Below are 12,877 nucleotides of genomic sequence, written 5' to 3'. Positions count from 1 at the left end.
TATAAAATCATGGGAGCGCGTGTGTGTGTGTGTGTGTGTGTGTGTGCGTGTGTGAGACAGCATCTCCGCGGCTCACAGTCCGACACGAACACGGAAAAATAACGGCTCTCTGCTCGTCGACGGTTCTGGATGTGTTGTGGGTTCACCGGACACGGTTCCGGAGTCCCGGGCCTCCCGGTCTGGGTCCGATCCGCACCGGCAGCGGAGGATGGAGGGAGAGGCGGACTGTCAGACCTCCTCGAGCCGCTTTCAGGACGAAACAACGGGGCGACGGTGACAGAGACCAAAGATCGCTGATATCTGAGAGGATGTCTCACTCCGCGGCGTTAAATAGTCCCGTCTGCAAAAGTGGGCTTTTAAATCTATTATTTTATTACCTCATAGTCCTGTTAGTGTTCCACATATGTAACTTATTTGGGGAAATAATGATTATTAAGTTGAATCACATTAGGATAGTACTGTACTGAAGGACTGTACTATATGAGTATTTCCATACTTTATACTCTATTTCAGAGAGAAATATTGAACTTTTTACTTTATTATATTTATTTAAGAGCTATAGTTACTTTACAAATTAATATTTTACTCAAATACATATAATCAGTTGATAAAATATGATCCATTGTTCAGATTAAACCACCAAAAGTACAGGAAGTAGTTCAAATTAACTCCACTTTGACCAACTTTAACATTAAAGTACTCTTAAATATTAATACATCACTAATAATGAAATAATAGGTACTTTGTATTGCTGAGACTTCTGTAGCTTTTGTCTCATACATATTTTCTATATATTGTTATATAGCCTACTGTAATAAAATGTACATATTTTTACACACTCTTATTTCTATTTTGTGAAATTTAAACACTCCTTCCTGCACTGGTAACAACTAATAAAGAGCCAACCAAAAAAAGAAACCATTCTGAATGTCTAATAATAATAAATATAAAAAAGCTTCTCAGACTGTAAACTGTGTGACTGAACATTAACTAAATACTGAGATGGAAGGAAGCTGAAGTTTGAGCAATATTTGTTATATTAACAAAATAAAGATTTAAATCACTCCGAGAGGATTTTGTGAAACTGCATGAAACTTTTCTGTCTTCCACATCAGTGCAGGAGTGAGACCTCCTGCGGCTGTTTGGACTGAACCATTTTACAGGAAACAGGGGGGTCGCTGTACATTGCACATGTACAGATATACGCAGGCTCATATTCTACTTTATTGTATATAGTGTATATATTTTATATTTGATTGTATTTTATTCTCTGTTTCTCTACTCTCTGCTCTACATTCGTCTGTGCTGCTGCTGCCAATTCCTATTTCCCTTACAGGGATCAATAAAGGAACATCTTATCTTAAACAGCATCTATTTAATTTAACAGCATTTTTAGTTTTTTTTTTTTATTAATCATGATAACAAACATAACCTTTGGATCACATTTTGTGCTTTTAATAAGATGAAATCCACAAAACAACTCATGTCTGAAAATTTGTATCAAAACTTAAATCAGTTTTCTAATTATTAGATTATGCAAAAGAAATTCTATTAGCTTGAGATTTACTTTTGTGTTTTACCTTTGTTATTTTTTGTTATATTTCTTATTTTGGTCATTTTTAATTTCTATTCTGAGGTTCTCTGCCGTTATTGTCCCATATTGTTTTGTTGGCCAGGGTTACTTTATTTTAATTCTTTTAAGGTATGTATTTATTGTTATGCTTGTGGTGATGGTTTTAGTACCCAATCAAAAGTTGCACATCAATAAATAAAATAATATTGTTGATTCCTCGGGCTCGTTTTATCGCTCCGTCTGGTGTTTGCAAGAAGCAGAGAAAGACTCAAAGACGCTGTATTTGCTCAACAATTAACTATCTTTCTCAGCTCTGATTGGTTGTTTTCGTTCAGGATTTTTCAGGATTCTTGTAAATGTCATTAGGAGCACTAAGAGGAACCAGAGGAACCTGAATGTTTCACAGATTATTGTCTAATGTTCTACTGTCAGGATATAGAGAAGTTTTTTAATGACCTGCTGCAGCTTTAATATCAAAACATTGTGTGACAACTTGTAGAAGAGAATATAAAACATTAAGTGTGTGTGTCTGTGTGCAGGGTGTGAACTGTTTTCCATCAGGTTCATTAAATTCTCTAAATTGTGAGGGTGGAATGAGTTCATGCCTTTCCCAGGGGCACCCAGTCCTGGTCCGGCCTTCACATGCATGTCACACAATGAGGGGAGGGAGGGAGGCTCGTGTCAATGAATCACATGACGCTTTAGCAGCAGCTCTTAGAAAGCTGATGTCATTTTCTAGAGACACTTTTAGGCCCTTTTTCCCACAGACACTTGAGTCTTCATCCGTCTTTCATTATCGCAGCAGGATGGATGTGCTGTTGATACGACTGTTGTCACTTGTGATTTGTTTTCCTGTGTGTGTGTGTGTGTGTGTGGCACTCTTTTGGCCCGGACGCTGTCTACATTTGTCACCCTGCAAGCCTCTGGAGACACGACACCAAAACACTGATCGTCTGGAATGAGGCACGCAATCAAAAATCAATTAATCCTAATCAGAGATAAGTGCCAAACACTGCTGACAGACTTCAGCCACTGTTTATTTTTCTCAGAGTGGCAGAAAGTGTGACAGCGGTGAGTTAACGGCGAGGTGTCTCTGCTGGTTTTCTCCCCTCAGACGTCTCACTTGTTTTTGTGTAGAGTAAACATCTGACTCCCTCTGAGCTCTACAGCCGCCTCATGAAGCGAGTCAGTGTGTGCGCGGAGCAGCCGGCAGACAGCGAGCTGATTGTAATTATAACTGGCGTCAGTGAGGAAGCTGAGGCTAAATTAGCAGCGCTGTACTGTACGTGTGAGCTGACTCCGCAGTGACCCTGATTCCCTGAGAGACGCTGTGTGACCTGATATTAGAGAGAGAAACACATGTAGGGGTGAGGTGAGGGCAGGACACCCGCTTTAGACAGGACCCAGGCGGGATTACCATCCAGGCAATGTGGGCATCTGGAGCGCCTCAGAACTTCAGGGGCCCCCAAAGCTCCACACTTACTGTGTGTCAGCTGGGTTTTGATGACTGCATTCAAAAGTAATAATAGAAATGTAAACTCACTTGTTTTTAATGATTTTACAGTTTTTTTCTGTATTTTTTAAATGGAAATATGAATAAAATTACAAAGATATCCTGTGAATTTACATTAAATTAAAATACATTTGTAAATGTATGATTTTCTTTGCAGATATTTACTGTTTCAAGTATATGTACTGATTCAACGGTTAAATTCAAGTTTAATACTAACATAATGTAAAATTAGTGACATTAACAGTAAAAAAAAAAAGTATTTGTAATTTTACATGGATTTGTTTGTTAATTAACAGATATCTTCTATAATTATGGAAGTTTTCACAACAAAAATGTTGAAAAATACAGTTTTTATCAGTGAAAACAGCAATAATTACTGTAATTGCACAGATAATGACTTTTATTATAGTTCTATAACTTTTAAAATTCAGAATAATATTTTAAAAATCTAATAATAACAGAACTCTTCTGTCAATTTAAAGCTGATTATTTGCATTATAGTAGTGTTTAAACACCAAACCAAAAAGACTTTATCTAAAATAAAAGCTAAAAACTAATTATTTTACAGTATGCTTTTGGCGCTGTAGCCCTGTTTAGTGCTGTTTCCTTTATTTAATTAACTGCTTCTAGAATAAAATCAATCTTCAGTCACCCTGACCTGGAAAAAGTCATTCACTCCTCTCCAACTGAACGCGGCAGCTCTGCTTCTAACTAACAGACGCCAACACATCAGACACACAGCGCTCAGTCTGACCCAGAGCTACGTAGCAGAAATGTCGACCCTTTACGAGCCAGTTCGCTGCCTTAGATCTAAAGATTACCCTGCTTTCACCATCAGGACCCGTCAGCTGCCCGAGGAGATCTAATCAGCACAATCAGTGACTTTTAAATCGCTTCCTAAAACCCATTTTTATAGACTAGACTACAGACATATTTCTATTTATTTTATGGCTTCTGTTCTTCTTCTTATTGTATGTTGGTATTCTTTATTTTTATATTTAATTCCATTTTGTGCAACGATCACTGTCACTTTCTAAACTCTGTTTTAAAAGGTTCTATATGAATAAAGTTGTTATTATTTTTAATAGAGTGTGAGATGGACTGTGAAGAGCTCAGCGGTACGTGCAGTGTAGATTCGCCACCACTAGGTGGAGCTACCTCTCTATGACTCGAGAGGAGGAATGACTTCATGAGGAGCAATTCACCACCAGCAAAGCAAGAAAACATTATATCTGTGTTTGTGTTGTGAGTGTGTACGAACACATTTACAGTTCCTACCTGCATATGTGCGTGGACTCGGCGCTCGCCATCACCCTGTGGGCGAAGAAAGCACAACCAGAAATGAACTTTAATCAACAAGAAGGATGAATTTGGTGTTATTTGATTGAATCCTTTCCTGGATTCTTATTTATCAGGTAAAGTGTTTATTAGAAGTGAATATCAATGATCTGGTTGAGTGAGTGCTGGTGTTACACTGACAGTAATCATTAGAACAACCATACAGAGACTGTCCCAGTCAACAGGAACATGTTTTCATCTTCATGCTGCAGCTTTGCCAAAGTTCCACTGACCCACATGTGGATATAAAAACAGTTTGATATCTCAGTCAGTCGGCCTGCGTGGGGTTTGAGCCAAAACACAAAGATAGAAGAGGAGAAGAGGAGGGATGAAGGTAACCCGATGAGGAGTCACCTGACTGGCTCACGTTCAGAGATTTAAGGTCTTAACCAGAACCTGAATCTGCCGTCTAACTACTGGACTTCATTCTTCAGAGCTTTTAATAAATACAGGCTCAGCTGTCATTAGCATTCACTCTGTGTCTACCTCAGCTTCTCCTCCTTTCTTCTTGAGAGTGGAGGAAAGATTGTGGACTTTGACCTCAAGCTCCTCGACCCGGAGACCCAGCGAATGTTTCTGCTGCGTCAACTCCTCGATCACCCTGAGAGAGAGAGAGAGAGAGAGAGAGAGCGAGCAGCAGGTTAAAATGGTTGAAGCTGCGGTGGAGTTCACTGCCGGGGTCGGTTACAGTATGTAGGTCACAGCTCTGGCTCTTTGTTCCAGTTTTTGACAAGGTCAGTCGATACGAGCGCCGACAGTGCCGGGAATAGCACCGATATCTACGGTGACCCGCTGACACCTCCCAGAACCACAGAAAGCAACTGTGTGCACGAAAATGAAGATTATTTTGTTTGTTGCTTTTTTATTAATCCATAAACTGTGTAATTTATGTTTAATTGTGTCTATAAAGTCAGAAAATAGTTCAATAAAACTGCAAACATCCTTTTGTTCAATCTGTAGTCACATTTTTAAACCTTTACTGTACCATTAACACAATTCATGTTGTTTTCACTGTGAATTTAAAGTGTTAACTGTGTATAAAATAGTTTAAAGCTGGGACTGACTACATGAATGTTTTTACTGTGAATTCACCTGTCTTTGTGGGCCAGGGCCTGCTGGGTGAGCAGTCCACCTGAGCCTCCGCTCTCCTCCATCCTCTCCACCATCTCTCTCTCCAGGGCCAGGCAGCGCTGGGCCTCGGAGTCCGCCAGCTCGGCCATCCGCTCGGCCTCGCCTCGCGCCAGCTCGGCCTCCTGAAATCAGACGAGGAGAAGAGCTCGTAACGGTGTATTTGTATATGTGTGTGTGGTTGTGTGTTTCTGTCTCTGTACCTCTTGTAGCAGCTGAACTTTGGTTTCAAGGATTTCCTGCATGTGGCTGATCTCCTCCTGCCGATCCGCCAGGTGGCGCTGCAGCTCTGCTTCATTCTGATTGGACAGGCTCTCTGCTGTTGACCTATGGGGTTGCAGTTCCAGACAAAAATTACTTTATTTAAGGCAAGCTGCAAAATTAAATGACTTCTTAAGGGATGTAACATCTAATATAACATATTCTGAGGGTTTGTCTGGACCTTATTACATTAACAAACAATTGTTATTTAAAGCAACCAAACTGTACTGAATATTCAGGGGTTGTCTATGATAGAATAAATGCTTTGAAATCTTTTGAAGATGTCCACTTAGTTGAAGAAGCCCTAAAGTGCATAAATAATAAATGAATGCAATAAAGAAGCTGACTTCAGAGGCAGATGGGTTTATTTCATTGGCTTCTTTTCCCTCGCAGACAACAAACAGCTATTATTTATTCATGTCTGGTCACTTAGATCAGGGTGTCATTAACAGGAGTCGTTCCCAAAGGACTCACAGGCTTCATGTCTGTCAACGTTTGGCACTTATTCCACTAAATCTGATCCTTCTCTGGTTGGTTTCATGTGCAAGTGATCAGGAGCAATATGAGCTTTATAGGTTGTTATTCTTAAATTTGCCTTGGCTACCTCACCAAGTCACTCTGTCGCAGTCGAACATTAAATGTTACACGTCTATAACACGCGTTGGTATAATGCAGAATACAGTACATTTATTCAAGTACTTGGACTCAAAGCAGCTGCAATAAACTGATGATTTTGTGTTGATTCTGGCGCCCCCTGTGGACAAAAGTGGTTTCATTGATTTCAAGGGGAATCCGACTGAATAGGATTGATTCTTAATGGTGGCAGGCATTAAGAATAACTATACAGAGATAGCCAATCTTCTCTCTAAAGGTCTTGTTTCTTTCTGTCACATAGAGGCATAAAATGCATACGATGAAAAATGTTGATCACAATATGATGGCCTCAAATGTCTTGTTTTGTCCCAAAGATATTCAGTTTACTGTCATAGAGGACTAAAGAAACCAGACAATATTCACATTTGAGAAACTGAAATTAGAGAATTTTGATATTTCTAAATGACATGAATTGATTATAAAATACGCAAACAAATTGTAAAGCATTTGATTAGCAGATTACAGACTAAACAATAACTGCACTCATTAAAAATGTGACATCTGCTTTGTGAAAGAGACGCTGAATTCTGTACGAGTTTAGCGGTGGTGGTCTGTATTTCAGGTGTGTCCCTTCACTTTTAAACACTGTGAGAAACTCTATTGGATCTGAATCCTTGTTTCTTCGGTTATATTCCACCATATTTAATAGAAATCTCTTTGCAGGATTTTGAGATTTCCTGCTAACAAACAGAGGTAAAGACTTAGGCCGAGTGAACTTTGCCTCCAGGGGAAATGTCTCTGACCCCTCTGAGGGACGAGTTGAGGTTTTTATGGTGAAGCCGGTCTGTCACTGCTCCACCACTCAGCAGCTCCAACAGCCAGAAGGTCACACTCAGCTTTTCCTCCTCACATCTGTCAGTCAGGCTCTGTTAATAGCTCTAATGATAAACTGTGGCCAGAGAGTTTATTTATGAAACAGCAGTGCACGGAGAGCACCGACCCCAAACTCCACTCTAACATTTACTCTCCTCAAACGCTGGAATTCTTCCTCCTTTTCATTATTTTGACAAAGCGCTAAATTGACTGATTGAACTAATTACCGCCTATAATGCACGACAACACCGTGTAACTGAGCTAATGGTGTTTTTCCTTCGTTGAACTATGAGGGAACTCATCAGTCAAACAATGCTGATGGACAAATTTTTACATGTGCAAAATCTTTTACTCAGCACAACGAAATAACGGCACAAAACCTTTTAGGTGTTGGTCCTAAATTCAAGAAAAACACACACATGCTATGTCAATTACTTTTAAAAATTATATATACTATACTATAATACTCATTAGGGATGTGCATCTCCGTCACGGAGGCTGATGCAGTGCGTACTGATGCATTATCAATGATCTGATACATTAAAGATACATAAGGAGCACCCAATGCGGTACGATTCACCCCGTTGTTGTTGTTGTTGTTGTCATTAGTTTTTTTTACAAATGCAAAATATTAGAAAAGATGCATTGCAAGTTCATGCCCAACTTTATCCAATGCACACATTTTAATCGGAGGAAATCAGCTTCTTCCCTCAGGCTCTCAGACTGTAAAACTCTTTCTCAACAATTCTTCACACAAACTTTTTTTGTTTCTTGATGACCTATTCATACCTAGAATCCCTAAATCCTTATGCCAGTGCACAGGTGCGAATCAGTGAATCTTATCATCCCTAAGTCATACAGTAATCTGTAAGAAGCAAAATGGACTGCTTATATTTTGGAGGGAAGCTTGAGGGTCTGTTGCCAAAATGAACGTAAAAAAGTGTTGAATGGACAACCCAGTGTCCTTTTGGATGGTTCTGCAGTGTTAATGTGAGAAGCAGTGTGACATTCATATATCTCAATAAAAAGAGCAACAACGTTCTTCCTTCCTAAATCAAGCAGCAACCTCCGAGTCTGAAAAGTGAACCCACTGCAGAAGCTTTTGGCACTACTGAGGTTTGCCACTTGTTTTTGTTGTTTTTGTGAATTGAACTTTTAACTAAACTCTCATTCGTCAATGCTGAAACATTGTTGGAATAACCGAACATGAAAAATATTTTTGTTAAACATTCAGAAACACGGTTAGTGCTCATATTGTGCCGTCAGTCTCGCTCTCATCCTGTTAAAGAATCTGACAGCTGCCTCACTGACAGGTGCTGCAGCTCAAATAGTTCCCGACTCAGCAACGCAACAAACCACAAGACACCTCTGCCCTTCACTCTCCCTACTCCCATACTCTCTACGCCCTCCCCCTTCAAAACAAACCCACAGTCCTCACCCCCTCTTCACCTCCTCACCCTCATCCCCTCTTCGTCCTCCGACCCAGAACACAGAGCCACTTCATCCTCCTCAAAGCGTTTCAGTACATACACTGGCATTCCTCGGAGCTTAGTCCGTGTTGTGATAGCTAGGTGAGTCTACAGGCCGCCGGGTCCCGAGGGCGCCCGGGCTCTGAAGTACTGATGGACTCATGGGAAATAATCAAACTAGCGATGAAAAGAGTGTTTTTGTAGTTCTCTGTCTGGTTTCCCCGAAGGCATTTCAATAAATCTGTGCAGCACAAGCGGCCGAATATTTGAAACCACTTCTGAATATATGTTCTGGAGATGAGTGATTTGTTGGATACATGTGGAGGTTGAAGGGCCGGCGGTTATCGATGCAGGAAGTCAAATACTCACAGAGCTTTGTCCAGAAGTTGTTGCTTCTCCTCAAGTTCATTTTTCAGACTTTCCACCTCGACCTTCAACTCGATGTTCTGGAAAAAAGATTCATTAAAGATTAAATATTTTATTGTTTATTGATTGTCTCAGCAGGATATTAAGTCTCGTATTAGGATTATTCAGTCAAACTTGTTCCAATATAGCAAAATACATGTAATTGTTTTCTTATTCTATATTTTTAATATGGAGTTCTGTTCAGAGAGAACTCAAGTTCAAGTTGCACGTGCTGACCTGTATATCAGGGAGCTCTGTAGGACTATAAATAGCTGGCAGGGATATGAGCACCTGCTGTATCTGTCTCCCCTGCAACCCCCTCCAGTGTAATATCCACCACTCTCCCCCAACCCTCCTCCCCCGCCTGCACCCAGCAACACCTCCACTTTTAACTTCTGGCTCTGAAAGCAGCAACAAACTGGCCTGAACTGGCCGTCAGTTCGCTCACGTGCAGATATCTGCCTGCAGAGCTGATTTATTTCTCTGTACATCATTCTGGAGTTACAGTTCAGGACTCCTGCAGTGAACGCATCCAGCAACAGGTCCCATTACTGACACACTGACACACACACAGGTGATGCTGCTGCTACCGAACGTGCAAGAGAGCTCACATGCAACATGTATACATGAGCACAGTTTGCACACATGAAATCAAACTGGTAGAGTGCATGCACACAGTGCGCATGCATGCATGCAAACAGCAGGCCCGAGGGCTCCCGGGCTAACATAAAGTGGGTCATTGGCTCTTTAGTAGCCGACGGGAAACAGGTCAGACAGTAAATGCACTAGCAGACAAATCTTCAGATACACTGCACTGCCTGTTTGTACACTTCATCAATGCATTTAAAGCTCATAGCTTTATTATTGCTTCCAATTTTCTCTGAGATAACACAGATTCTTTTAAAAGGAGAAGGTGAGTTTCAACGGTTTTTCATTCCGGTTTTATGTTCTGATGCATTACAGAGGTGCTGAGCATTGTTTACAGTGAACAGGGTCAAGGACAGCTCAGAACAGACATACAGAACAACACAGACATAAAATATGTACTTAGAGGTTACATATATGAGATTTATAACCTTAATATATCAGCAAACAACTATTCTCTATATAAATATAAAGTGGAGTCATGGTGTCTCACTCCCTCTGTGTTGTATCTTATCTCAGCTTCTCTGTAGTTTGTTTCAGTAGCCAGTCTGCTCTGTTGGTTTTATTTATTACAACCAAACCAGAGTTGGTGATTGCTGGAGGAGTGGAAACACTAACAGAGACGGTTTAGCTTCTCAGTTTTCTTGTGCGGCGATGTATCTTTCCTACAATGGGTAAAAAATGGAAACATCCCTTGCCCCTCAGCCCTCCCTTTGCCGATTTCCTCATAATCCCCTCTTTGCCTGTTGTGCCCATTCCCTCGACCCTCCTAGTTACACAAACCCTCGCTGGAGAGGAGCTCTCATGCCACTTTATGTTTGAGACCATCTGTTTCGTGGAGCCCCAGAGCACCTGATTTCCGGTGTTTAATACACAGCTCACTCCAGCTTAGTCACAAGAGTTTCTCCTCAGCCCTGTCTTTTCACTATATTATGCTCGTACCTGACAATTGGTCGGGTCTGCCGTATTGGTTCCCCCTGCAAACCAGGTCCACACCTGTGCGTCTTTCATATCGTCAACTTTCAACCGCCGTGGTTTTTCCCTGGTTGGTTGGCGGGACGGCAAATCTGCGCGAGCCCACATCACTGAACGACCTGAAGAAGAGTCCGTGGAGAACTCAGCCTCGAAGCTGCCAGGCATCTACAGGGGCACTACTTCTTGGGCTGCCGGACAGCGGCGTGGGGCAGAGAGATCCACAGAACGTTTGGTGTGACTGCTCATGGGTGGACCCGCAGATGTGCAGCTTTTGAAATGTCTATGTCTTTGGTTCGATTTCTACAAGAGGGAAAACATGCGTGTGGAAAGTGAGCCAGCATAACTGGTGATATCCACAGGTCTGCGTGATGCGGACAACACAGTTTTCAAATGAATGAGGGAGATTGGTGGCCACAATTTGCCTCAACATCTTCTTCCTGTAGGATCTATGAGTGTTCTGGTTTGACATTGCGTCTACGAACGAGTGAGGTGCTCAGCATCCCGCTGGGCTCATGAGTAACTTGTGTTGTGGTGTGGGGTGTGTGTGGTGTTGTTGTGTGTGTAGTGTGGTGGTTCTATTGAAGTTTTCTTAGAAGTGTATGTTTAAAAAGATTCCAAATTATCTGAACAGCACTTTCTGAAACGTCGTTTGCTAATTTGCTTTCGCGTCTGGCCGCGTAGCTTGCGACATGACAACTGACTCATTTGACAATAACTCCACTTACAATATGTTCTGATTCACTGTTCTGTATTCCCCTGCAGCTTACACTACAAAGCTAGGCTGACTTGTGTCCTTAAGCTAAGCTAAAGGTTCTGGCTGTGCCTTCAAAGAAGGGGAATGGGTAAGCTGTCGGGACTCTTTCTCACAGGGGAGGGGCCAAGGAACTGAAAGTGTACTTTCCAAAAATGTCAACTTTGACTTGAATTTTAAAAGAACCACTTCCGCTATTTTTGGGAGTATTTTTTTTGGAACTATCAAAGATCTCAAAATTGTGTATACTATATCTTACAAGCTCATGATAGTTTCAGAAACCACAATCAAACTCGTATCCAGAACTCGCTTGCTGTAGCTTATTGCTGGAAAAAGCAGGTTACTTCAGGATTTAAAAAGAGGAATGCCGCTATATATGACCTTGAATTTCTAGACTAATGCTCATCTGTCCCCCAAGCAGGTCTGTCTCCATACCACTTTTCCAATCTTGGAACTGTTATGCATTGCTTGCTAATCTGGTATGTACCTCCATTTCTTTCCCACCTCCATCTCAGATCAAAGAGTAGGTTATACTTGAAATAAGTCAAGCCTTTTCCGTACAACAGTATGTTAAAGTCTCAAAAATATAATAATTCCGCACCAAACTTTTAAGCGCATGAAGTTTAACCCAAACGAAATCTTCTTGTTTTGCTATGTCCTTTTTGCGCATACTATATCTGCTCCAGCCTATTCCACTTGTTCTCGGGGCGTTCTTGCCGCTTGGTGGAAATAAATATCCTAATGCAATGGTGGAAGCCAAGTTGATATTATCTCTGAGAAAATATTTCTTATGAAAAAAGGGCTGCGCATGTAAGCTAATCTTACATTCTTGCGGGAGTGCCTCCCGGCCTCAATCTTCCTGCGTTTCCTGGGGCCAGGTGCCAGGGAGGACCTGGAATCATTCATCAAAACCCTAGCTGCTTGGCGGCCCGTCGCATTACAAGCCAGGTAAAGACTAAGTCCTAGTGTTGGTACGCAGCCAATCAGACAACCCAATAAAAGCACAGCTAGTGGGCTTCTGCCCACTGACAGACTCAGTGGTTTTTGTTCTACCCATCTGTCGAGTGCCATACCACAACCTCCCTGTGATTCATAAGCCAATTTAATAGAAAACGAAAATCCCATTGAGGCTACTCCTGATTACCCTAGTCATATAGTTTGAGACAAACTTTTTTAGTTATTTTTTTGTATGACCGGTATTTAAACAAACAGCAACTATTCGTGGTTAATTTTTATCTACTATCACTCTCCACCAGACTCCAGCAGACAAAAACACTGTATTTTACCCTTCAGTATCATCGCTATACTCCTCATTCCAAAGTGGACAGAAACACATAGAATAAAACTCATTT

The 12,877-nt window shown here is 41.2% G+C and overlaps 1 protein-coding gene across 1 annotated transcript in view; it reads right to left on the bottom strand.

Moving 5' to 3' along the window:
- Window positions 1–9,195, bottom strand: part of LOC118321836 (myomegalin-like) — a gene marked incomplete at its 5' end in the record, with an annotated part of 22,344 nt that extends 13,149 nt beyond the window's left edge. The window contains 5 exon segments of the mRNA XM_035653366.1: window positions 4,365–4,400; window positions 4,911–5,025; window positions 5,517–5,677; window positions 5,756–5,879; window positions 9,119–9,195. Coding sequence (XP_035509259.1) covers window positions 4,365–4,400; window positions 4,911–5,025; window positions 5,517–5,677; window positions 5,756–5,879; window positions 9,119–9,195 — 513 coding nt within the window.
- Window positions 9,196–12,877: the final 3,682 nt, after the last annotated feature.

The sequence above is a fragment of the Morone saxatilis genome, unplaced genomic scaffold (genome assembly GCF_004916995.1).
Source record: "Morone saxatilis isolate NCDOM2014 unplaced genomic scaffold, NCSU_SB_2.0 Contig12, whole genome shotgun sequence".
Classification (NCBI taxonomy): Eukaryota; Metazoa; Chordata; class Actinopteri; family Moronidae; genus Morone; species Morone saxatilis.
The sequence above is the reverse complement of the archived record's forward strand: the minus strand, read 5'-3'. Positions and strand labels throughout refer to the sequence as shown.